At 41.6% G+C, this 27,747-nt stretch overlaps 1 protein-coding gene and 1 long non-coding RNA gene across 8 annotated transcripts in view; one reads left to right on the forward strand and one right to left on the reverse strand.

The window, feature by feature from the left end:
- Window positions 1-5,786: 5,786 nt before the first annotated feature.
- Window positions 5,787-22,096, forward strand: LOC309516952. Of its 2 annotated transcripts, XR_014213087.1 has the most exons (4): window positions 5,787-5,974; window positions 17,077-17,189; window positions 21,108-21,705; window positions 21,985-22,075. It is a non-coding gene; the product is annotated as an uncharacterized lncRNA (long non-coding RNA). The 2 variants fall into 2 exon arrangements; XR_014213088.1 differs by lacking the exon at window positions 21,108-21,705 and having other exon boundaries at window positions 5,805-5,974; window positions 21,985-22,096.
- TUB (TUB bipartite transcription factor) overlaps window positions 10,644-27,747 on the reverse strand; it is a 121,284-nt gene continuing 104,180 nt past the window's right edge. For all 6 annotated transcript variants that reach the window (XM_082194230.1, XM_082194227.1, XM_082194231.1 and 3 more), the window contains 8 exons: window positions 25,144-25,308; window positions 21,959-22,080; window positions 20,515-20,706; window positions 18,697-18,809; window positions 17,292-17,406; window positions 14,585-14,683; window positions 13,177-13,348; window positions 10,644-12,026 (listed from right to left, as the gene is read on the reverse strand). In XM_082194230.1, the coding sequence (XP_082050356.1) occupies window positions 11,893-12,026; window positions 13,177-13,348; window positions 14,585-14,683; window positions 17,292-17,406; window positions 18,697-18,809; window positions 20,515-20,706; window positions 21,959-22,080; window positions 25,144-25,308 (1,112 nt within the window). In that variant the 3' untranslated portion in view covers window positions 10,644-11,892. The remainder of the gene's footprint in view (window positions 12,027-13,176; window positions 13,349-14,584; window positions 14,684-17,291; window positions 17,407-18,696; window positions 18,810-20,514; window positions 20,707-21,958; window positions 22,081-25,143; window positions 25,309-27,747) is intronic.

The raw sequence follows: 27,747 nt of genomic DNA on the forward strand, positions 1-27,747 counted from the left end.
CTGCACTTATAAAATGGGAGGGATGTAGGGAGGGTTAATTTTGGTTGGGTTTTCATTGCTGCCTACCTATTCTGCAGCAGGAAAGATTGTATGTGTATGTTGTCTTACGTTTGTGGCTTCTGCTGCTAGAAAGCCTGCCTTTTGGCAACTGTCCTGCTTTAATAACTAGGGGCTGAAATGTCAGATATGCCTGGCCAGCAGAAATGCTTCTGTATTATAAGTTTCTGTTCCAGGAATAAGGGACTTGGGTCATTCCAGTTCTCCAAGCCTTTAGCAAAGATCTGCTTTAGTGAAGTTGATAATCAGTTCAGCACCATTTCGTGGCCCATGTTGGACATTACAGAAACCTGCTTTGAAAATAGGTTGCAGCACTAAGTGAATGGAAAATACCAGAGGAAATTTTGTAAGCATATTTCTCTTTTGCATCCATGTTTATTTTTAAATTTGTTTATCTATCTTGAGTAAAATGAGGAACAACATTCCAGTATATATTTCTTGTGTGTATTATGTGTGTGTTCTCTGGAACAAGCAATGTGACTTTCAAAAAGAATGGCAGACAGTTACGTTTCCCATTTTAAGGCTGCGTGAGAAAAGACCATTCTGCTTACCGTGAATGGAATTTCTGGATTTCATAGAAACTGCTACCATAGAGAGGGCTTATGCTCCCTTTCCAGCAGCCAATTGGCAACATTGCAAGTTCAAAACAGGTAACTAGGAAATACATACTTGGCTCTACCCTGCCCTGAAGGGAATCAGTTTTTTTAATGACAAGTCCCAAAGTGGAGACAGCTACTAAAACTACATTACTATAGAACAATGAGTAAACTAACCGTTGCTTGAAACGGAGGCTCACTGGCAGAGGGAAGAACAGAATAACTTTACAGAGGATAGGTAGAATTTGTTCTGGGTAGTTCAGAGGCAGCCAGATTAAGCCCAGGTGGGGCTGGTGGCAGTTTCTACAAGATCCAGAAATCCCATTCATAGTATGTAGAACGGTCTTCTCTCGAGATTTCCTGGTAGAAGCTGCCACCATAGAGACGTACCAGAGCTTACAGACCCTTCGAGGTTGGGATCAGTGTGTTGCTGCTACTGAGAACTGTAGCATTCTCCTACCAAAGGCTGCCTCATCTGAGGTGGATGGAGGGGTGCTCTACATGTTTTGTTTAGGGGAGCACTGATCCTGATCAGAGGAGTCAGGTTATGAGATGGGTATGCCAGTGAGATGCAACCTCTTAGCCGTCAAACCAGGGTGGCGGACGTGGCTTTCTTACCAAGAGAGAGTGGATGAAAGCAGATGGACAGAGAGAACATTTGATGACTAGATCTTCAGTGGTCTGTGGACATCCTGGAAAGACAGCACTACCCCTTCTTCGGTAGCAGTTACTACCAGGAGATCCAGAGAATGTGGTTCCACCTTTTCTTTCTGGATTTTGAACAGCCACATTTCTTCACAGTCGAATCCTTCCTTGGAATGCAGTCGTAGTGAAATTCAGCTAAGAAAGTTTTCATATCTGTCCAATGCACAGATGTTTCATGGGCCAGGAAGGAGGAAGGGGAAAGCAGTTATGGTGAGAAGAGAGAGCAATCTTGGAGCCACATGGTAAATGAGTAAGGACCACGTATAAAAAAAGCATTTTTTTGGGGGGGGGGAGGCACAATTCTTTGAAACAAATTCAAGTTTAATTTTTTTTCTGCACAAGTTTTCTGTATTGACATGTACTGTACTTTCTACAACAGACACAATGTAATTATGTGAAAATACCAAATTAGTTGTACACATACTGATAAATAAATACATTTGCTTCAGAATACCAAAGTGTTTCTTTAAAAATTGACTTCATAAAAGCACATTTCCCCCCTCAGATTTATCTAAAACTCCATATAGTTTGAAACGAACGAACAAAAGAGTGCCTGACTGCTCCAACAGGACAAGACAGTCTTGTGCAAATGGACAGAACACATTCTAAGCATTATGCAAAAATATGACTAATTAAATATTTGTTCGGTCCTAATTCCTCTTAGCCCGCTCCCACCCACGTTTTGTTTAAAACCCAAAGACAATTTAAAACAAATTGAGACAGGAACATTGTCAAATTTTACTAGAATGATCATTGGTTTGTTTTAAGAAAGGCACAGTGATGAATTAGAAAATGTTAGCCATGGGAGACAACACTGCTAGCAAACCTTGTTCACCTAGCATCTCCAGTTTTCTGCTTTTTTACAATTGAAAAGTCAGCTGGGTTTTAAAACGCATCTTTGATGAAACAGAACATCTGGGCTTAATCCTACAAATACGTATGCCTGGCGCTCTCTCTATATTATACTCGAGCAACCACCTGGTCAGTTACAGGACAGATCCTTCAGAATAACATCACACAATTCTGTCTCCAGTTTGGTTCTCATTTATGGGTTTTTTCCACAGTTCAGGCTCACATATTCTTCGCTGGCCATTGAACCAAAGGACAGCAGTGATCCAGCTGTCTGAAAAACTGTTAAGTACAACTTTCAGTGCCGCAACTTCCTGGGACATCCTTGTTTTGTCCTTACAATTACGTTTTAATAAGCCTTTCACAGAAACCAGAATGGCAAAATCTGATTTTTGCAAACTGCACTGGGGGTTTTCCCCCATTACGGTTGATCTCATTCTAAAATATAGGGCCCATGCATTGAGAGAGTGTGAGTTAGAATTACTCACGGGAAACTGAGGCTGTCAGTGACATTTTTTAAACTGAAGGAAGTTCAAAGTAAGTAAAGTGGGAAGAGATTGAAATGCTTTTTGCCATATTCTTTATAAGAACCGCCCCCGCCCCCCCGCCCTGCAAATGCTGGCTGGATGATTCTACAAAGAAGTTAGTGGGAGGTTGGGGGTCAAGAGTCCACACATTTTGGCTGGCCTTGGTCACCAGTTGACAATTGTGTTTGCCACGGACTCTTCCCTTCTCTCTGAACAGGGACAGCCAGTGTTTGCTGTGGAGGCCAGACCCCTGTCCTGCAGGGGCTCATCCCAGCTATGCTGAGCCTCAGAGAAGCTTGGTAAGCTGCAATACAGCTTGCTCCTTTCCAAGCAAAATCCAAGAGAGTCTTTGGCCAGGTCCCCGCTCTGGAGAAGGCAGAGAATATCACTAGATTTAAAGCTGGAAAGTCACCAGGCTTGATTGTGGATCCCGAGCTGGAGGTAAAACTCAGGGCTGGCTTCACCCCCTTGGCATTAATGGGCAACTGTCAGGACACCTGATCCCTAGCAGGACCCACTGCTGGTGCCTGCGATGGACCACCCTTTTTGTTGTTTTCTGGTCCAGAGCTCCAACCAGCACCACACAGGTGGGTCACCATTTAATTCCCCCATGCCTCCAATATAAGCATTGGTTGGGGGCACAATGCCAGTAACAGCTAGATCCGGCATATCAGAGTGCTGCTGATGCCCTCAGGTGCCACCAAGTGATCGCACAAAAAAATGAAGAATTCCAGGCCCTCTCAAACCTACAGCTTGCCCTGGTAGAAAAGTTAAGGGGATGTTTCTTCCGTGAGTCCCAACTTAGATGCTACCTGTGCTGCAGGTAGATTTTTCATGGATTAACTTCCAGCCAGTCTCTCCTAAATGCCCAAGTAAGGACAGAACTAGAAAGGTTGGTGGGAGATCAATGATCTGATCTGATTAGTTGCTGAAGACATCTTACCAAGTCAATTTACTGTGCAAACATAAATCTTTAGATATTGTCACAGGACTGTTTGTGTTGATGGAGGGGCCTAACTGAGCAAACAGGATAGCAGCCTCCTTATTCTTTCACAACATCAGAAGCAGCCCTTAGCGTTAAAGATTTTGAATTTGGCTAAGTATATATAATGCATATTACAATGGATAAATATTTGGCCCTAGCCCTCCAAACATTTGTGTTTCTTTTATTTCATACCAAACAATCACCAAACTTACATTTTGTTGTACAGCCTCAAGGCACACCCATGTAACCCAAATCTCTTTGCAAGTTGTTTTAGAGACAGAGAATGCACTCTGCCACTTAGTGTGCTGAATTTGTCCAGAGTCTGTTGACAATGAGCTTTCTAGCTTTTAAAATGCTTGCCTTGCAGGACTTTTTCCTGCACCACATTACTGCATTACCTAAAATAGTGGCACTTTTATTTATACGTATTGCAGAAGTTTCAAATGCTGCTTTCAAAAGAAATCCAATGTACATTTCATGCTGGCAGCCAATGCTTTCAAATGGCGGGGAAATAACCCAGGAGGTCAACAAATGCTTTTTCCTCCAAGGCTGTATGTTTACAAAAATGAAACAACCATAACCAAAGTTATTTCTTGACTGTTTGGAAATATCTCTAGATAATTCAACCATTCATGTAATCTTCCAAATTTGGGGGCAGGGGGGCTTGACTGATTTGTCGGTTTGCCATTGCACACGGCTTTTTGTTCTTTGCCCATTCATGCTTTCACTAAAGCTGCCTAGGTATCAAAATGTAGCAAATCATAAAGTGTCTCATGAATAAGGCACATTAAACAGGCGGGCTGATGGGTTTTGCTGTTTTGGGATGCAATGAAACAGGCTGGCGTAAAATCCAGGACAATATAGGGCATACCTGCACTACAAACTGGTACTTGTTTTCTACCAGCCATGGCTTCTGTCTAAAGCATTCTGGTAACAAACATGTTAGAGGATTAGTTTTCAAACTTCTGCTTTTAGAAACCCTTTCCATATACAATGGTACCTCAGGTTAAGTACTTAATCCATTCCGGAGGTCCGTTCTTAACCTGAAACTGTTCTTAACCTGAAGCACCACTTTAGCTAATGGGGCCTTCTGCTGCTGCCATGCCGCCGGAGCACAATTTCTGTTCTCATCCTGAAAGCAAAGTTCTTAACCCGAGGTAATATTTATGGGTTAGCGGAGTCTGTAACCTGAAGCATATGTATCCTGAGGTACCACTGTACCCATCTGCTGACAAACCTCTACATATCTGCAATAAAAGCCACACTATCCTTGCGTGCTGCAGAGAGACGAGCTACTTTGTTGCCGGGTCACCGAAGCTCGTGTCAGCAGACCCCTCTGGAGAGTTTCACCAGGTGGCTACTTGAGGATGCGAACAAGGATGCCAAGTAGACCTTCACCGCCTGCGCCATCTTATAGTATGTATCATTATGTGCACTAAGTTCTGTTCACTCAACTTCGTAGCAGGTCTTGTGCCACTCATGCTCTAGGCATCATTTGGCCTGCTTCATTGCCATCAGTGACTCAAGGGCCTCAACTGGATGGCCAGCTCTAGCCACTGGGAAATCCCACCCCTACTAGAGCACACAGGCAGGCATCCATTAGATAAAATTAGTTTCTGGGGGCAGGCTACCCAAAGAGGTCACCCTATCCTGCAGGGAGGAATTGCTGTTTCAAAGCTTAATTGAGCAGAAGTGTGGTTCTTTTTAGCAAGTCATCCATAAATTTAAATTTGATAAACTGGACAGAAGATTTAAAATATAAGTATATGCTTTTGTGGTATTTTTATGCATTGCGATTCGCTGTTATTTTTATTGATTATAGATTAGTAATTCTTTACTGTAATTGATAAGTGTAAACTGTTTAATTATTATTTGCTGCTGTTTAATTTTACTGTTTACTATTAGATCTTAATGGCTTATTCAGTATTGCTTTATTTGATATAAGTTGTTTGTTTTAAGGTTACTGTGACATTTTTTATATAGGATCTGATTGTTACTATTAATGTTTGGTGTTTTATTATATTTTTATATGTTTTGGAAGCCACCCAGAGTGCTGGGCAGGGTATAAATTAAATATTATTATTATTATTATTATTATTATTATTATTATTATTATTATTAAAAATGCAGATTGCAAGCATCATCTTAAGAGACACTTATCATTTACTTCCGATTCCACAGAATGCTGCTTCTAAAGAAAAACGTGAAAAGTTAAACCAGGAGGGGTTGGAGAAGGAATTATAGCAGAAAAGGAGGTGAACTTTTATTTCTTTACCCCCACCCCCCACAGGAGCCCACCTACAGCCTAAGGCTTGGGTGCCCACAGGGACAGGGATGTGCATAAAAGTGAGCTATGGAATCTATTTTCCTTTGCTAACAAAGATGACTGCTTTAGTTTGTAACGCTGAGCGCACTTATTTAGCCATTGAACCAAGTGGGAATGAACCTTTCAGTAAGTGTGCCTAGGATCTGTGTGCAGGGCAACCTAATTCTCGAATGGACTATCAAATATGTTGGGCCTTCTGCAGTTTTTACTCTGTCGGAATAATGCGAGTCAACTGAACTGACAGGGACCTGTTTCTGTGTAAACATGGTTAGGTTTGTATTATGAAAGTGCCTTCAACTAGTGCCTCTTTTCTTTTGGAGGTGATTGAAATCGGACACAACCCAGTAGCCTCCAAGTCAGATTTGTAGAAGAAAACCAACTTGCTCCTTAGTATATTTAGGGTGGCAGCCTCTGGATAGGCAAGCAGTTGCAGCATAACCTTTAGTAATGACAGCCATTGGAGCAATATAGGTGGGACAGAAATAGAATATACTTTCTAGAGTGTTTTATAAGTCGGCTTTAGTTTATTTGCCTTTCATTTTCATTCTGCATGAGCGGCAGAACCTTGCTCACCCTAATCCTTTATTTCTCTGGCATTTACACAACAATCACCTTGATATTTCTCTGCTGCTAGAATAATGCCATTTCTAAGAATAACACTGTTGTGCGGAGAACAGGTATGTTCTTATATGGCCAGGATATTGCATTTTCTCCATATTCAGAGGATTGCATTTGTGTCTAGGATGATGCTGTACACCAGCTACATGCGTGAAATATGGGTTTTGTTGTGGCCTTAGGTGCTTTTGTTAGAAAAGCAGTCAGTCAGTATTCAAAGACAAATATATATTGTTTTTTCTTAAGAGTGTGTGTGTGTGTGTGTGTGTGTGTGTATACAGGGTGAGTCCTTTAAAAGAGGCCCGTGGATACAGAGTACACATGCTCCACAAGGCCTCTTTTAAAAGATTCACCCTGTATATATAAATATATATATATATAAATCCTGATTTTCTTTGTGAACATGGTTACCATTTAGTATGCTCTGCTCCAAAAAGCGTTGCTCTAATCCCAGGTATGTGGAGAGTGGCTGTAGTTTCTCAGTGAAGAGGAAAACAACTCAGCTTTGCGCTCAGGTAGAGCACTGAGGCTGGCATTTGAGACAGGTGCTAGGGCCAAATGTCAGCCTCAGTGCTCCACTCGAGTGCATGCCGAGTTGTTTTCCTCATCACTGAGAAACTACAGCCACTCTCCACACACCTGGGATTAGAGCAATGCTTTTTGGAGCAGCGTAAAACTTCCAGGAAGGAGGGAGCCCTGGAAGTAGTTCACCCCCTTTGAGAACTTAAGTAACCGGTACCCCCCCAAAAAAAACCCAATTCAGTAACATTTTGCATCTAAACCTAGATACCCTTTTAGCTATGATGTTTAATAGCCCAAGAATGTCTGCTCCTTTCTGAAATGCCATGCTGGTGCCCAAAGCTTCACCTTGTGGCAGAACATTCCATTTATTAATCATGCATTGTGTGAACAAACAGCTTCGTGATCAATTTCACTGGCTGACCCCTAAGTTCTGGTAATGTTGGGAGGCATCCACTTTCCCCCCCATTCAATGCATAACTTTATAAACCATCTTGCCCAGCCCAGCTGCCCAAACACTTGACCTATTCAAATCCTCCTAACGAACAAGGGTGCTGTAAAACGCAGAGATGTAGATTCTTTCGGCAATCGAAACACCTTTTTCTCCAAAGCGCTATCCTTTATGATTATTATTTCCTTAAGACTATTTGGTTACTGCACTTAAGGCCTTGGAAATGCTTGCTCTTGAAATTTCCCCAGAAATGACAGACATTGTGGATGTTCTTTGAATGTTCCGGACACGGTAGAACAAATTCTTTTCTACTGTCTATTGTACAACCAGTTACATAAAATGTGTGCTATCCTCTTTTTGGGGTAGTCTAACATCATGGCACAATGAAAATATCAGATTCTGTCTGTCTGACATCAACCTGGAAGTAACTGCAAGGATGGTTGAGTTTTTGTCAACAGTATGTCTTCGGGTGGTGAATGGCACTATTTAGCGGGAAGAAATCCCAATTAATATCCTCATTATTATATATTTTGCATGGCTGTTTATTCGTATATATTTTAAAATTTTATATATGGATGTTTTATGTTGGCCTAGAATTGTAATGCCTAATAAAGGTTTGGCGGAGTAAGTAAGCTCTTCACAGTTGTTTTGGTTTCCAGCCACAAAGAATTTTTTTTAAAAGCCTAATTTGTTGCTGTGAATCTTGCTTCCCTCGCATGCACTTTGATAAGGTCCCCTGAATCCAAATCTCTAGTAATCTAAAACCTGAAATTCTTTGGTGCTTAATGCATGTCTTTTCTGTAATGACTGATGGTGGGGAAAGACAGCAACAATTCTCCCTGTTTAGAATATTTTGATAACTTGGCCCAAGGCATGAACAAACTCTCACTCAAGTCTTCCCAGCTACCCACTTTGGAAAGAATTGCTACTGATAATCCCACTGAGGCCCCTTTGCCTTGCTGAAAGAATCTATGAAATAAAGGCATTAAAAAGCAACAATAATTCAAATGCACACTTGAACAAGGAAATCCGCTTGCTCCCTTCTTTGTAAAAATCTACCTCCCCACAGGGGGCAAATACACAGAACATAATTATCTGAATATCTAAAATCACACAGTCCAGATGGATATAAACTCTCATCACAGCCGCGTCCTTGGATCTTATTTTCTTATCATACAAATATTTGGTAAATTGGAGGAAATGTCTGGTTGGCTGATGGTCACGTTTCTGAGGCTGCAACACTCTTTCTCGGAGAACAGGTCCACAGAAATCAGCCTAAATCTAATTCTTCTAATATCAATCTGCTCTTGCTTTAAGATTAGTGAAGGTATGCTATTTAAACAACTGACGCCAATAAGCAACATTAGCAAGTTATTTTATTTCACTGGTCAATGAGGATTTTTGAAATTAGGTTGTATTTTTTAAAAATTATGTATGCCACTTTGGATTTTTTCTAAATATTAAGTGGTTTATAAATACATGTAAATAAAAAACAAACAAAAGAAAGGCTTTTTTTCCCAGCAGTTTTTCCTCTCTCATGCCATGTCCTCTCTTAAAAAAAAAAGGCTAGCTTGACACCTATGTTGCAATCTTTGGCGCCAGGCAAATGTGTTATTCTTTACCTAGGCATTCTAACATTGCAATTTTTAACTGTTTTATTATTGTATATGTATCATGATACAGTTGCTCCTGAAATCCTAAATAGGGTGAAGACTGGCATATAAATATTTAAAATAAAAAAAATAATGTTGAATAAGGCTCTTTTGGATTCTGCCATAAAGCTCTTCTATCAGATTTTTATGTAGAGTTCATTGGCAGAGTTTTGCAGTGGGTTTTTAGCTAATCCATAATCTGGGATGCCGTAAATCTCTTTCCTTGCATATTGCATGGCCACATGAAAGTATTTCACCACTCTCATAATCGGCTATCATCCCACAGAAAATGGAAATTCACTGGGTTGGGTGAATCCTTGTGCTGTGTGAACTGTCATTATATTAGGGTTTCTCCACATCTTGGGGCATGGTCCCTGCTTCGTTGTCATCCAATAATAGAATGCTAATGTGTATTGACTTAGGAGGGGAGATTTTGAAGTATTTCTTGCCCACTACACAATGACATACATCCAAAGTGAATCCCGGTAACCCTTGTATGGTATTGGTGGTGAAGCTGTTTATTCCCAGCCTTCTCTTGATATGGCCAAGAAAGAGTGTCTTCCTACAACTCGCATGGCACCTTGGTTTCTCCCAAGCTGTGTGCTTTGCCTTACTGCATGCTCCCTCTGAATCTGGACCAAAGTGGCGAACCATCCTTTCAGCTCATAGAATCATAGAATCATAGAGTTGGAAGAGACCACAAGGGCCATCGAGTCCAACCCCCTGCCAAGCAGGAAACGCCATCAGAGCACTCCTGACATATGGTTGTCAAGCCTCTGCTTAAAGACCTCCAAAGTAGGAGACTCCACCACACTCCTTGGCAGCAAATTCCACTGTCGAACAGCTCTTACTGTCAGGAAGTTCTTCCTAATGTTTAGGTGGAATCTTCTTTCTTGTAGTTTGGATCCATTGCTCCGTGTCCACTTCTCTGGAGCACCAGAAAACAACCTTTCTCCCTCCTCTATATGACATCCTTTTATATATTTGAGGGGAGATTTTTAGCTCAATTTGTAGTACCTTTTTCTGAACTTAAAATACAAGAAATTAGGATATTCAACAGCCTGTACTCTTCTGAAACATTTTGATCTAGTAATTAAAAGGCAGCATAGTATATATTTAAAACTGGGACACTTTAAAAAATAAATTTGCATGTCCGCCACAAATTTTCATGTCCACTTTTGCGTGTAACCTAAAATACACTTGCACAGCAAGCTGGCTCAGTCTCGGTAGGTGGTATTTTCACATCAACGTGCAACTTAATAGTCCTTTCTATGAAAACAGATACGTGGACAGTATCAGTCACTGTAGGTTTAGCATATGGTAATTCTAGATTTTGTCCTCAAAAGTGCAGGACATATTTTGTAATCGTAACATTTTGCAATAGCTGCATTGTCTTCTAAACAGCTGCCACAGAGGCAGTTGTCTGAAGAGGTCTTCATCCAAGTAACTGAGTGCCATACAGAACATATGGAGGTGACCTGAATTTAGCCAGCTCAATATTGACAATGTTCATGAGCAGCAGTTCTTCAAGTCTTCCAGCCCAGCTCTTCAGAACCTTAAGATCAGAAAAGTGGAACCTGCAGACCTCTGGGTGTTGCTGGACTACAAACCCCCTCATCCCCAAGCATTGGCCATGCTTGGGAGGTGAAATCAAGCAAAACCTGAAGGGTCACCAGGTCCCACAACTCTGTGTTTACTGAATGTGCCACAGATTGAACCCAAGGCATCATACATGCAAACTGAATGCGTGCTCTTGATGATAACAGGAAGTTCCCCAGATATGACTTATGAGATAACATAATTTCTAGCATGCATATGGCAATTTTGCAAGAGTGCAGATTCTCTCCTTTAAAAATAACAATGACGTTGCATTTGAAAGTAAGGTTTAAATTAAAACACGTCTATAAAATGACAACTTTGCTAACAAGTGACTTGTGCAACATTAATTTGTGCTTCCTGATTCTCTCTCGCCCATCTCCCATCATGACTAAAAATTCACCAGGCCCCTCCCACGTAAGCAATATAACAAATTAAGTTTGGTCTTGGCCTTGAGACCAAATGCTACCTTCATCTCTGGGTGCGTGTGTGTGTTTTTAAAGTGCATCTTTCCCGTGGTCTTGTTTCTAAAGTGGGTGATGTGAAGATCTCAAGGAATTTAACGCGATCTTGAGGTATGCTTACAGCCTCTGAATACTTCTTAAATCTAAAAACCAGATTTGTGTTGCGGTAGCTGTCATGGATTTAGGAAAGAAGACGAAAAAGCACCACTCTCGATGGTGTTTTCACTTTAAGCCATGATACAGTACCTCATGGCACATCTTCATCACTATAACTGAGGACATAAGATAGGATTTCTATTTACAGATCTCTAATGCCCCTTCCAGAAAAAAATAGAGACTAGATGGAAAAAAAATATTTCCTGAAAGTCCTGAATTTTAAAATATTTTCTCTCCAGCAAAAGGGTTGGTCCTTCAAAAAAGCAAATTTTACCTGCCCCGTTAAAACATGAAACCAGTGATGACACCAGAGAAAACCTGGAACATCTCTTTACTCCTCCTTCTTCTGGTAGCATGTGGTCCTGGTGGTAGTGAGACTCGGATGTAAGCTAGTTCACTCACAAGCCAGCTTGCTGTCAAAACTGGACAGGGCAATAGCAAAGGCTTGAAGTGCACACATTGGGTAGTTGTAGTCCATAGTGAAAATATCTTCTGCCACACGGCCAAACTGCATCACAATATAGTCAGCTGGAAGAGGGTGGGGGTGGGGTGGGGAGTAAAGAAACACAGTACAAGGACATCAATATAAGGTTCTGTGTATTGAGTGTGTGTCACACTAACTTGCAGTCCAAAATATAAAGCAGGGGAAGATGAAAAATCATTTTCACCACCCAGATTCAATGAATTCAGCCTGGGAGACAGTTTCCTTTAGAGAGTTGAAAGGGGCATGATTGAGATGCTGGCCAGCTGTGAATTGCCTGGCGCTTCCTCTCATACCAAGGATGTCCTCATAAAGGGCAGAGCCAGGAAACAGAAAAAGGATACAGAGATGCAGATGAGATGAATAGAGAAGCGGAAGGCAGCTGCAGCAATCAGGAAGAGACGGGGCAAAGCATCCTTCTCCCCCGCCCCCACCTCAGCTCCCCAGCCTGCTACCCTGACTGAACTCACTCTATAGTAGCCTTTCCCAACACTCTTTGCCTTCACTGTTAATCCTTTCCAGCCAGGCAAATGTTAAGGGGTGTAAGTCTCCTCTCCCCATAAACTGTGGGGCACATCACAGTGTAGCAAAGGCCTTGATCCCCATGGTGCGCATGCTCATTCCACTACCTCTGTTTCAGGTTTCATCACTTTCGGTGGCCATATTAAAAAAATAGCAACCTGCAAAACCTATTTAACTAGAGGCAACAGTGACAATAGCAAATGAGTGTATACACCACCAAAAGCTACACCCCCCAACATAAAACCTTCCAACTTTCTCAAAAACTAGTACATGCTCTGACTAAGTTCCATGGTGAAGTCAAATTGCTCGGTGTTGGTTAATTCTGTGAACTAGTTATCAATAGTTCAGCCATCCCCAGTCTGGTAGCCTTGAGATGTTTAGGACTATACCTCCTGTCAACCCCTGCCAGCGTGGCCAATGGTGAAGGATGGTATGAGCTGTACCCTAAGACATCTAGAAAGCACCAGGTGAGACCAGGCTGCCCTACTTCCTCATCTTCTGTGTCAAGCCTTTGCATCCACAGAACGGTTGGGGGACTGGACACTGAGCAAAGTGTAACAAAAACAGAATCTCTCTCTCTCTCTCTCTCTCTCTCTCTCTCTCTCCCTCTGTTTATCAGATTTCAGACAAATAAACAGCATTTCCAGGCAGTTTTGCTATAGCAGCTGTACTTACGATCATTATCGTGAATAATTTGAAAATTTTTCACTGAGGCCTGTGTCACGCGACCGTGGAAATTTAAAACGTAAGACTGGGTGTCATCGTTCCAGACTGGAGTTTTGTTGTGCAGCTCAATGACACTTTCTGTGTTTTTATTCTGCCACCTTGCCAGGAGAGTTTCATGCTCCTATGAAAGCCAAGGAAAAGACATCATTTTAGCAAAAGCCCACTTTTTACTTTTGGTTTATGGAACATCAGAATGTGCCCACCCCCATGCCATCACTCTCTCAAAAAACAGTCTTTACATGCAGCCCCCATATCTCCCATATCTGTCTGCCCACACTTCAAGGTCAGATGCCAAAACTATTCTCCGAGTGTCTCCTTTATTGGTGATGAGATTGAAGACCATGACAGAGAGACAAGTGGCTTTTTTATTTAAAGATTTCATATATTAAATATGAGTCAGGGAAACTCCTGAGATACATGATTTAAGCTAACATGACAGCTTCTCTGTATGCAGAGCTGTAGCCACTAGTATCTTGTGCAGGCTGTATTTGCTAAAAAAGAAAAGCCACCTATCATTCAGAGGCTCCTTGTTAATGACCTATTCTCACAACTTCAGCAAGCATGACAGCTTTTATGTATGCAGATGTGAGAAGCCACCAGTACCACGCGCAGAAGAGTGGCAACCCTGACAGCAAGCACAGAGCTCTGTGCACTGAATTTTACCATACCACAGTGAAAGCAGCTTTTTGCAATGCTCACGGGGTTAAAGGTCCATGACAATGCTTAAGTTCCTTGAATTCCTTGCACTGAGTGTTGTTGTCAGCTAGCTTCCACTCAACTGTAGACTCACTGAAATTAATGGACCTAGATTAGTCATGCTTCTTAATTTCAGTGTCTACTATGAGTAGAAGTTAGTTGAATGTAGTTGTCTCTGGAGATGAGCTAAACACGTCTGCTTCTGCACATGGAACTTAGAAGAAGAAATTGGCATAGGCAGCTGCAGCCATGAGAATATTATTGACCAGCACCTTGGGTAATCTGTGAAACTCAGATTAGGAACCTAGCACACAGTACTAAGACAGAACTTTGAGCTCAGTATTATCTCTGTTCAGTGTTCTCTCCTAATCTGGAAATGCTAGTGATTGAATGTGGAACCTTTGGCATGAAAAGCATCTGTTCTATCACTGCTTTATGGCAGCTAGGTTTTTTGCATCTCCAGTATCCCTCCTCCACAGCCTGTGACATTTACTTTTATTTTAGATATTTAAATGTATCATCATCAACAACAACTTGCTTAGTATGCACCCTCCCACACACACTTGAGACTCATTATGAAGAGGCTGGCAAACCCTTAGCTTAAACAAATGCGCCCACAGTCATTGCAGGTGAGCTAATTTTACTGAGAAGAGTGACTTACATTGCGTGGCCTGATGGAAACTCTCTCATGGTCCATATTCATCCCTGGTATGATGACACTCATCTTACGAGGACCTTTAAACCCCAAAACATTTGTTTCCTGTTTTGAAATGAATAGGAGAAGCATTTTGAATACCACAAATCTTTCCTTTGGAAGTCAGTCTTTCCAAACAAATATCACTGATGATAAAACAGTAATTAGCCGACAAAGGTGTTGCTACAAAGCCACCCCACTGTTGGCCAACAGCGTCCCGAAATATTCAATTTTACCTTGTAAGTTCACGAGGAAAGGGAAAATGTAGGCACTTCATAAAACATACTTTGCATAAAGTTTAAACATGTGCAGACACTTCAGCACCGGCTACAGCTCTGCGCTACCCAACAAGAAGTATCATTAACAAGAACGCAACAAGTGGCTTTTGACAGTTAGTGCATATTTTCAGGACCCACCTTATTTTTGTGATTGCAAGTTGTTCTAAACTGCACCCAGCACACACAAGCAGGTGAATTTTAACCCATTATCACAGTTGAGTAATGTTAAGTGCACAACTGCAAAAACTGCGTTGTCAGTTGCACACACTTATTTCAACGGTAGTAGTACAAAAACTGTTGGAGCACTGCAGCCCAACTTGATAACTGGGAACTAAGGTCCATGTCACAGTTTTATGCAAACTAAATTGCATGTAAGTGGTCAAGAGGTCAGCAACAGACAATTTCTCACTAATTGTTATATTTCTAAGGACTTGGCTGGAATCTCTCTTCTGCTGCAGTTCTAACTATGACCATTAGGTGCAGCTGTAGATTTATTAATCAGCAGCAGTGCCATTTCTGTAGGACTGCCTTGTTTTGAAAGCCATTCAGGATCCTACACACCCAGGACTTAAGTGAATATGCATTTTGGGGCCACTTCTGATCCGATTAAGCAATTTGCATAGAATGTGGCTTTTTGGGGACATCTCCTATGCACACAGGCATGGGGAATTTTTTGTCGGAATTGATCATCCACTCATGCAACTTTTTTGCACATAATCCTGTGAGGTGGACTACGAAAGCATGCACACATTCTTCCACAGATATGTAACCAAGAATGCTCCCAAATGTGGGCTATAATATACAAAATGACCATGCAGTGTATGATCTTAAAAGACATCTGAAGTGCTTTACTCAAATACCTCTTGAATCCCAGCATGGTGGGAAAGCAATGTGTAAATACAATATATTAAGCAAACAAACTTTTGTGATGAGTGGTTCCTGAGTTTCTCAGACTTTCTTGCTTCCAGCACGTTGCTGATCTTAATACAAAGAAGCTTGCACAAGGTACAGCAACCCCCCCCCCATTTAAGCACTTTCAATATATGTGCAACCGTGCACAAGCGCATTGCACAGAACCTGGAAGGGACCCAAAAATGTCACAAAAAGGAGCAGAACAGGGTGTTTGCAGGCTTTTTCAATGGTGTTTCAAACATACATGATTTCACTTAAATATGCAGTGCCTTGGAATGTAACCCCCATGTAAATGGGGGGGGGTGTTGCCTGCATAGGGCTTAATCTGATGCAAGCCTTTGCCTTGAGAGTACATTTTAAATATCAGGACTGAACCTAATAACTTATGAAAGAACTTCGATCATTTGCAGAGAGTCTTTCTTTCACCCAGGTCCTATTCATTTAGAATTAAGGATGACAGTTTCCAATGCATTGGAAATGATTTGGAGGCAGGCCAAGCACCTCTCATTTTATAAATTGAACGCTGACTAGGGTTTCTCTTCCGTCCTGTAATATCTGGCAATTGGTTGTGAATCTACTGCCAACCTTTGGCTTTGCTTGTGCAACTCAAAGCAGGCTGGATGACTCAGACCCACAGCGTAACCAGCAGTTTGCTTGACCCAGGCACACCAAAGGAGCATGTGATCATCGTGAGCTAAGAGCATTTTGCATCTTGTATATCAGATGCTCATTTCAGCAAGTCGCATTTGCTCCAGGGAAGTCTAGGACTTGAGCAGATATGGGTCATTTGAGGGTAAAGAAATCCCGAGTACATCTGTGCTGGGATTGGAATGACTCATGCAAACAACATTCACTATCATTAGCAAATGGATGCAGATATTCTCAGTCTTATGGCCAGAATGAATCAACGGACACAGCCAGCAGTCTCATTTACTCTGGTTTTACACCACCTCTGATTATACACTGTGATCTGCTTTTGCATAAGAGGCCCAGGTGTCCAATAATAAACCTAGAGAAATGAACCCCACTCTTGCACAATTTATTTACCTAGACTTAATGTAAGAGCATCAAGGCCAGTGCCCATTTCTCACTGAAAAATCTGCTCCTAAAGGTAGTCATAGTTTCCTAGAGGCACTTGGTCACTGCACCTCCCTTGGACATGATGCCACTGTTCCTCATTTGAACTGGATGGGGGAGCATCTGGCTTCCTCAGTTAAAAGAACTACACAAGACAGCAGGGGAATCATGGGACATCCTCTTATTTTTCAGCAAGTGTGATAGCGGTGAGGAGGATGCGCTGGGAAGACAGTCTGAGCGCAGCACCGACCAGGCAAAAGGCATCACTGCTCTCTGGCTTCCCCCGATGGGCGTCCCTGATTTAGGTATGGGTGTGGGTCACAAATGTGTTGAATGGTTAGTACAGCTTTGCATGCTTGATTATTAATTACCTTACTGAAAAACGTTTGCTTATGAATGGTACTTACGTAGCAAATAGCAGCTAGCTCCTGGCGCAGATTACTTGCCTCCAAGCTCAACGTTGTTTTCATTGGGTTTACTCCATTATCATACACTGTAAACTTAGTCCCCATAAGATTTGATCTATTAGAGAGGAAAAACAATGGATTACCTTCATTGCCTGCTACTGATTATCATCATTTGAGCCTTAAGCACTCTGTCTGTCTATCTGTCTGTCTCTCTCTCTCCAGTGTATCTGGGATATCATAATCCCAGAGAGTGCAGAGGTTCTGGAGGCTGCATACAATAAGAGGCAAGCCAGATTGAGCTACCGTTACTATAAGACTCTGAAATGAATTTCACAAAATCTCAGAGAAATGTATCAAGGCTAGAGATATGATCCCATGTGAACCAATTATGAAGCCTTCATAAAAGCATACTTCTATCCTGAAGCAAATCATGCAGCATTAATACTCACCGCTATCATTAATACTTGTATCTCCCCTCTCCTTCAAAGAGCTCTGGGTAGCGTACATGGCTTTCCCCTGTTTATCCTCACTACAATCCGGTGAGGTATATTGGGCTGCAAGATATGTGTCTGCTGCTAAGCAAGCTTCATAGCTGAAAAGGGGTTTGAACTCAGGTCTTCCTGGATCAAGTCAACCACTTCATCCACTATGCCCAGGAGTGGCTCGCCCAGTGAGAAGAGGTAGGGGGTGAGGAGGTCAGCCGAGCACACTGGTGGGAGTGATGGACTGGGTCGCAGCAAGGGAGGGATGTGCAGCGACACTGTTCCTGGGAGGGTATGACTTTGGCTCTTCCCCATCTCCTGACTCTGCTACAGTGGCACTTCTATCTCTCATTAGCCCCCTTCTTCCCAATGCTCTGGGAGGCTAGAATGCCAGTTTCCTTACCACCCTTTAATCACTCCAGCTTGTGTAAATAAAAATAGTAGTTAAAATTAATTAAGGGGGTAATTAAATCAAGTTATGCTGCAAGCATTCTGAAGTTACTGCAGTGGGTGAATGGACAGCAATCAAACAAACAAACAAACAAACAAACAACAGGAAGTCTTTTGGCTCCATTATGCAAAATGAGGAGCAGCGATCACTTGATTCTTTTGTGAATTGCTGTCAATTGCGACTTTCCATCAAGAGCTAAAGAAGGTAGTAGGAATGTAAGCAGGGACTGATATCAAAGGTTTGCTTTCAGTGTTACCACTGGTATCCTGAATCCCAAAATGTTTATCTGATTATCTTAGAATATACCATAAATCAATGATGGTGAGCCTGTGGCCCTTCAGATGTGACTGGACTCCAGCTCCTGTCATCTTTTATCACTGGCTATGATGGCTGGAGCTGATGCAGTTGGAGTCTAAGAACATCTGGAAGACCAGAGGTTCCCTGTCCCTGCCTCAAAAAACTAAACCTTTACCTTAGCTTTCCAATGAAACTCTCTCCTCCTCGTGACAGGTCTGTAGGGTCAATGGAGATGAGGTAATTTGAGGTTTTGCTCTTCTTTCGCTTTCTTCCAGCTAACAAAAATACCTGAGGAATTTGAAAGTGGAACAAAACGTCACACTCCAGGCAGAATCTGATAGAACCACCAGAAAAAGAAAACAGACTCTAATTTTCTTGGGGTTTAGTATCATCAGCAAAAATGTAGAAGGCCAAAGGGAAAGTTAGCAAAAAAAGGGGGGGGGTTAAAAAAAATCAGCAGAGGAAACTACTTCCTTCGATCCATTATTTATGGTTTAAATAATTAAACCTAGTACACTTTGTTAAATGTTTAATTTGAGCTTGAACAGTTTCCTTCAAGTAAAAGGAAAACAGATGCCAGTTCAGGTCAGAAGGGTAGAGAGTCCAACTACTAATCACTTGAATTCTCCAAGCATAATGACTTTTAAGGACAAAGTATAAAGTAAAAGACAACTACCTGAAGCCACGTGGGAGTGAATATTGCATTACCCTTTCCCCAAGTTTCCCAATACAGTGGTACCTCGGGTTACGAACTTAATTCATTCCGGAGGTCTATTCTTAACCCGAGTCGTGCTTTCGCTAATAGGGCCTCCTGCTGCCACACAATTTCCATTCTCATCCTGGGGCAAAGTTCGCAACTCAAGGTAACTACTTCCGGGTTAGCAGAGTTTGTAACACGAAGCGATTGTAACCCAAAGTACCATGTGTTGCTAACACATTCAGAAAGAAAAGAGAATGCAAGCTACTCTGACATCTTTCTGAAAATCATTTCAGCATACTCCCAGCTCCATGGAGCTATTGTAGCATGTGGCATTGGCTTTCCACATGGACTGGCAGGATGGCATGTTAAATATCCCAAACCAGGGTTGCACTTCCCTGAGGTCTAATGAGCTGACCTACGGCTGCATCTTATGGACCCTTCTCTGGGAGCAAGTCCTACTGATTTCAGTGTGATTTACTTCTGAATAAATATGTGTAGGATTACACTTCGTGTACTTCTGTATAATTTGACCATCTATAATACAAAGCTGATTCCAGACATCAAGTCAGCTGCATGGACTCTTGGAACTGCTATTCAATGGCCACCACATGGCAGTTAGAAATGTGTGAAACTGCCCTAAAATGTTTACCATCCATATCTGATGCAAGAAGAGCATGTTCTAAGAGGCAGCTCCCCATTCCACTCCTTGGTCACTTTTGATTATTTGCATATGGCTCAGGATTGGGTTGCCTCACTAGGAATGTCCTAATGAGACACAGCATCTAAACGTCTCTGTTTGTATACAGTTAATAAAGCAATAAATTTCCATGTTTAAGAGTGTGTCTTAGGACACTTAGCACTGGGGAAATACTTGAATGAAACATTTTAACGGAACGAACAAACCCTGTCCAAGCTCAGAAATTAAATGTTAACATTCAAGTGGTTATTTAATAATCATATATACTATTCCTAATTATAAATAATGCAGAGAACATAGGGGAGTTTGGTCTCTTAACCGGGCAATCCTATACAGGTCTACTCAGAAGTAAACCCCACAGGACTTACTCCCAGGAAAGCATGTACAAGATTAAAGCATATTGTTATGTTATTTTTTCTCTCTGCTTGCAGGTTATAATGTACTCTCAACTTTGCTCAGAATTCATATGTTGGGGATGGATGGTCCAAACTCTGGGTATAGGGATTTTCCCACTTGTACAAGCTTGTTTCTGCATGTTTTCTTTTGCTGTTTTATATGCAACCAGCAAGAGCAACCAGCAAGATCTGCTTTATGACCTTTTTCCCATCTTCCCTTTCCAGGTGGAGGTAGTAAGTAGGGTACATTCCACGGTCCATTCCCTTCTTGTCCCTTGTGATTCGGCATTTGACAGTAACCCCCTGAGGAGCAGGTCTCACAGCAAACACCTCCAGGTCGTCTACGTCTATGACGGGGTTGTTTGTCGAAGGGCTAGGCCCAGAGGCCGACTCCTAGGAGAGGAAGAAAAGCAACCATGTGCTTAAAAGACAGACACAAATTTGCTCACAAATTTATTGACAGCTGCGCGAATTATTATAGCTAGGAAGTGGAAGGGCCAAGCAGAATGTAAAATGGAAGAATGGTATAAAGAGGTATGGGGTATAGCTATGAATGATAAATTAACATGTGCCACTAAGGTAAGATGGGGAATATGCAGGAGAAATGTTTTTGAGGAGCTATGGAAGGTGTTTGTAGAATTTGTACTGTTAAAATGGAAAGGGGTCAAACTATCGCAAGAGGTGTTGAAATTTTGGGAGGATGGATAGTTACAATGGAATGGTCTCAGTTGTGGGGTGCACATTATTATTATTTTTTATTTATGATTATTACTTTGTCATTTTTTAAAAAAAAGACAGCAGGATCCAGTTATTCTAAAGGCAAGCAAGAGCAGAAGTGTGGCACGCAGGATCTGCGTTGGAAAAGGGGATACGCCTGAACTGGGCAAAAGCCAGAATGCGGGCAATATGTCCTCAATGAACCATGGAACTGTAGAGTTGGAAGGGACCACAAACATCACGTGTATCAAAGACCATGTGCTGAATTGACAACATTGGGGAAACTGGGGTTTCCAAATGGTCGATGAAACCCAGGCGCCAGTGTACGCTGCAATCCTGACCCTATCAAGATCTGGTGAAATGTTAATATTCAATGTACTCAGCAGGACTTCTTCCTGACTATATGTAGTTAGGATTGCACTGCCACTCAGAAGTTTGATGAGGGCAGCCAGCCAGGCAGAATAGCTCTGACGCAGTTTCTCATTGGCCCTGTGCCTTCAGCCATAATTAGGAAAGTCACTCTACACTGCTACTAAGGGAGGGGAGAAAGTGGGAAACGTGCAGCATTAGTCAGCAATAGCCAACCGTTTGATCTGTTTGCCACACAACAGCTTATGATCAGGAGCAGTCCATATGGGATAGGTGACTTTACAGCATATCCTCCAAGTCTCACAGGTAATGTTTACCCACCACAATGTTGCATAATATTTGTTATGTTGTTTGTGCTCATCACATTTGTCATACAACAAATGCTAAATTTGCTTCCAACAGAGCCAACAGCCCAGTGGAAGTATGGGATAAGGATTTTAAGAGGAATCTGTTTGGATGGCTTTAGTCTGAAGAATACTACCATTTCTAGCCATTGCACTAGATGACTCTTGACAAATGTTTGAACCATGACCTGGCCTCACCACATCAGAGTTCTCACCTTATTTGATTTCTTGCTTGTTGCAGAACCTGGTCGTGTATTACTATTCAACTGTGACGAACTTGAGCTGTCTTCATCCTCCTCGTCCTCCTCTTCATCAAAATTCATGCTACTTGAAATGCCTACGGGACATCCATCACATTTACAGATTTAAAAAAGGCTTTTATAATATTCAGTTTGAATATACATCTCAACTGCTATGATAATTCTCTGATTTTCAGAGACGGCATATTTCTGCTGACTGGATTCTGGGTATTTACAACAGAAGATGGAAACTTTCTTTTTATTGTTATTATTTATCATTTTTATTTGTCGTATAGCAAGCTGAAACACGTCTAATGCAACAAATAAACATTAATACAGAATAACAAGAGAAGCTGTTCATTTGTTTTCCATTAAAGTCTTTTGCAGCAGGAAACTATCTTCGTTCCCTTTTACAGCATCTTTCTGCACATTAACAAATAGACAGAAGGCTGATTTAAGCAGAATATTTATCCAAACCATGGACTAGGCAGGGGACACCCTGGGAAGATGGCGGCTGTAACAACTTCTCCTTCGTGAACCCTCCGGATTACAAACCTTCTATAGCCTTTTACAGCTTTTTACAGCCGTCTTTATAGCTGTTTTATTAGACTTTCAAATTATTTTACCTCTGTTAGAAGTTTTTAATCATTTTACTTCCATGGTGGCCTGCTGGGGGGTCAATATACGTATCAACAAGGTTATTCACACCTTCTGCTGAGAAAGCCCGCAGCTGATTAGTAACTCCGCCTTGAAGACTGGATTATGTTGAGAGTGGAGGAGGAGTAGTAGAGAAATTGCGCCCATAAAAGATAAGTTCTCTTTTATCTCTGTTTATCTCTACTTTGAACCTCCGTAGTTAGTGAGACAGCGACAAATGGGTCAGGGCAGGACAATTCTTATGCCCATACTCCATAGCATCACCATCCTATATTTCATATGTAAATGGAGATGCAAGTACATGACAAAAAAATGATAAGGGTCACAGCCATGGAAGATGTTAGAGAAGTCTTCCGCAACCTGTTGCCTTCCAGATGTTTTGGGATACATCTCCCAGCACGGCTGTGTTGGGTGGAGCTGATGGGCGCCTTATTTATTTATTTATTTATTTATTAACATTTACTTACTGCTTGATTGTAGAAAACCACTAAGTGGCACTACCAATGCCAGTTCGGCAGGTCAAAGTGGTCAAGAAGGAAATATGTAGTCCAAAACACCGGGGGGGGGGCACCAGGTTGGGGGAAATTATCTTAAAGACTTGTGTTTTACCCTCTCAGAACAGAAGATGTGCCAAGTATACAAGGTCTTTACACTGCAGAATGGTTGCAATGTGGCTTCTGCCTATCCATTCATTGCTGTTAATGCTGCTTAAGGACTACCGTAGGCTGCTAATTTTCATATTGTTACAGTGACATAACTGGTACTGACAGCGTCCCAGAAACAGAATGCTTGCTATAATGTAAGAAACAGTTGTACTGTCCTTTTGACTCTGTTCACCGACAAGGAAAATTGAAATCTAAATGGCAGAATATTTCCCAGTAACTAAAGCTGCTGGTGGCATATCCAGATAAGAGTATCAAACAAAACAGTTGACGTTCTTTGCAGGCCTTGTATTTCCTGTACATTTTTATATTTTCAGGAAGTGCAAGTTTTTTTTTTTGGGGGGGGGACATTTTCTGGATGCCACACAGGGAACAAACAAGCACTTGTTATGTGAGCTAAATATTAGCTGATGCTGCCACCAAAGAATTTGAACAGAATAAGTTCAAACCGGAGCAAAGCAATTGGAAGAAATAGTTGCAAACTTTCCGCACAGTATTTTAGTAATCCCCTTCTGTTGTTTATAGCTTTTCAATAATATTAAACTGACGGGGGTGTGGAGGAATACAGTGAAAGAGTTGCACATGTTCTCAGTATCCACAAGGGAGTCTGGTTGGCTTTCAAAGGCCTTACTTGGATATCAGACTGGCAAGCCATGCTCCTTAATAGAAATATCCCAAGTCCCCTAGTCATTAAAACTCACTGCTTGATCCTTCTAGGACATAATATAACCCACCACCACGGGAGAGGGGAGACAGTCACACAGCAAGCCTCAGTCCTATGTACGAAACGGCACTATCCACTGACGTTGAGAAGTGAGGCAGCTAAGCTCTCGTGTTTTCATGTAACACTTTCCTACAAACTTGTCACAGTAGGTCCTAAGTGTGTCAATTTTAACAGGATTACTGGCTTGCTCCAAGAAAACGCATAGCAAGGAGGAATACGTGAAAACACCAGCTCATTAAAAAATAAAATAAAAAATACTGCACATCTGAGTTAGAATAAACCCAGATTTGACTTCAGGGGGGGAAGCAAATTATGATACACTGTGAAAATAGGATGGGAAATAGGATGCTATTTTATTGAAAAACAAGCTGAAGACCCGCCTATTTGAAAAGTAGGTAAACCCTCACCTTCCCACAACCAACCTCATATTTTTTTAGTACTCTGCTCCCCACACTCCTAACATTTAGGCCTTGGCCTCAGAAAGGAAGGGCAGAGCCTAGGCTGCTTTTCCAACCCTGGCCTTGAATTCTGCTTCTTCAAACTAATCTTAGCTGCAAGGTCCTCTAAAACAGTAAGGAAATCTTCTCTCCTTCCTAAACCTGTTGTCTGAAGGTGGGTCAAAACACTGGAAATGTAATACCCATTTCTAAAGCAAAGCTGTTTCACGCTGGAATGGGTTACCTTGGAACCTTGACTGAATGAGAACCAAGCTAGTCCTTACCTCAGTAGTATTAACTAGCCGTACTCTGGCAACTATTTGGGGGAGCATATTATGAACTGGTTTTTAGTAAATATATATATATATATATATATATATCACAGTATTCTGGAGTTGGAAAGGACCCTGAGGGTCATTTAGTCCAACCCCATGTAATGCAGGAATCTCAAGTAAAGCATCCATGACAAATGGCCATCCAATCTTGAATGATGGAGACACCACCACCTTCCAAGGGCGTCCATTCCATTGTCAAACAGCTCTTGCCATCAGAAAGTACCTCCTGATGTTTATTTGAAATCTCTTTTATTGTAACCTGAATCCACTGCATTAGGTGACCTGTAATCAAACCGAGTAGAACCAACAGCCAGCAGCATCAGCAGCAAGTTTCATGGTTCCTTACCTTTCTTCTGCATTGTCAGTCTAAGGTCCTGTGTCCCTTGTTGTTGACTGGTAGCTATTGTCTCACCATCATCCTCATCTTGGCAAGCCTCTCCAACAGTAAGTATTTGAACTTGGCTCCCTACTTCCTGTACATCATCTTGAAAAGCGGCCGGACCATCAATTCCTATCAAGCAGAAAAAGTCAAACAACAGTGTCACTATCCAGAGACAATATGTGTTTTTCAACCTTTGACCATGGCATACCTAAGAAGTCAAACCTGGCAGCCATCTTTAGGTATATTTAAATAAGAAGCATAGTTTTCATACAAAAGAGTGCTTGCTTCCTGTTGCTTCCAGGGGTCTGGCTCTAGATCAGTTAGCATGGAAACTGTTATCTAGAAGAGTACTGAAAGAGCAATGTTATAGGATGTCCTTTCACAGAGCACTTGCCTTTAGAATGGCACCTCAAGTGGCCTAAAACTACCACTGTAACCAACAGAGATTGGTCACATCTGCCTGGGCTGCAGGAGACCCTGGATAAGAGGCAGGCAGTGGTAGGAAATGGCCGCCCATGCTTTTTTTTTCTTGGCATGAGGAAGAGGTATGTGAAATTATCACTGCTTCCTGCCTGACATTTGGAGCTTCCATGTTCATGGCAGGTAAAGACAGAAGCTGCTTTGGCTGTAGGCTGGGGAGGAACAGATTGAGTGTGTCACCTGCCTGCACAGCCACTGGATATGGAAGGCTAGCCCCAACCACATAGCTGCTTAAAAGACCACAATATGGAACGACATAAAACAAGGATTGGATGCGTTCCGACAATCCTCCAAACCAAACTCAGAACTGAAATGTAAAGGTAACAGTTCATGTCACTCCCTTTGAGAAAAAAGCTTGCTATAGTGACAGAAAATCAAAACAAAATAGAATTATGTGCATTTCAGCTTTTGATTTTATGCTTGCATGTACAAAATGTTGTGCTTGTGTTTACTTATTTGTCAGCCCTCTAAAGATCATTTTTGAATTGATATAAGCTGTAATATTTCAATTTCTTTGCATAATGCTTTACATGCTTCCTGTTCTGTGCGGTTCAAAATTAACTACCGGAGACAGAAACTGCAGAGCACTAGGCAGAATTGGCTACTATTTCAAAATGTCAATATTTTAATAATGTCTCTTGCAAAGATGATCACAAATGGGGATGGGGGGAGCAAATCAGAACTGGGCAAACATTGCCTAATTCCCTCCTTGGCTATTAGCATTAATTTGCATCATCCATTTTACTTTCCTGTGACCACGCAACTTTATTATTTCTCACATACTATCAAAAGTAAATAAAAAAATGTTAATGTTGAATTTCTGCACACTAGAAATTGGCACTTAAGAACTGGCAACAAAGAATTAAATTGGCACAAAAGTGCCTTATGCTTAAGCCTGCAAAATGTATGCAGAAAAGCTTTTTAGGGAGACAATTATGTGCACTATAGCCACAATAATTCTGCAAGTAACTAATGAAGCAAAGGCAGCCATGGGAACTAATTCATACTTTACAAGGCAGATTTTCCTTGCAGTTCCCTTTAAGCACTTTCCTTTCACTGGATATTCGCCTGAGACAGAGCACTGCATAGAATGGGCCACTGGTGTGACTTAGCATAGCAATTAATTGGGATGGTTTCGCACACTCATTAAGCCAGGCATCTTCTCTGCACGGTGAGAAAACAGACATGCATACAACGTAAAATGCGGTGTGGGTGGGTGGGACACACGTGTGCATCTGTTTCTGTTTGTGCCCAACTTAAGAGGGGAAAGGGTCACACCATCAAACACAGAAATGTGCCACCCATAGCCCTTAACATACTAGTTATGCACCAATATGCTGATTCCCATCCAGAATGTCATAGCCTTCATTTGAAGAGTGCTATCTACAATTTAATATCCAGGGGGATTCTAGAGTGAGCATCACTTATTTATATATCATTTATCTTTATTTTCATGGGGGCTGCTGAACTGTAGCTTTGATACAGTTCGATACAGTATAATTGTTCTTTTATTGTTTTTAATTGCTTTGGTTGGGCATTTGCACAGAAAAGCAGCCTAAGTAAAATATTTAAAAATAAATACATACATACGTTTTGTAGAAAGGCAGTATGGCTACACAAACAAACATTTCTATTGCTCAACAGTGCAAACTCACACATGCTACCCAAAAATAAGGCAAAACAGAGAGGAAAAAATTGCAATCATCAAACTAGCGATTAAATCAAAATATTTGCAGCAGAAGGCAATACAAAACAGTGGGTTAGAGCTACAGATAGGAGTACGTAATTCTTCCAATGGCAATCTTCTGTGTTGTACGCGAACTACTCGGAAAAATTGTGTGGCACTGAACAAGCCCCTGTAGAAGGGTTTGTATGACACCCTGGGCTAGCACTTATCTTGGGACATTATGCAAGGGATTACGCAATGTCTTGTACAAACAGAAGCACACCTCTGCATTTCAGTCCTCATAAAGGAATCATGTGCTAAATCAGTCTGTCTATCGATCTAGATATAAGCAGAACTGAAAAATCATAGCTACGTGTTAGATATTTCATGATGACTCCTAGATATGTGTGTGCCTCCCCCAC

The sequence above is a fragment of the Podarcis vaucheri genome (assembly GCF_965113315.1).
Source record: "Podarcis vaucheri genome assembly, chromosome: 1".
Taxonomy (NCBI): domain Eukaryota; kingdom Metazoa; phylum Chordata; class Lepidosauria; order Squamata; family Lacertidae; genus Podarcis; species Podarcis vaucheri.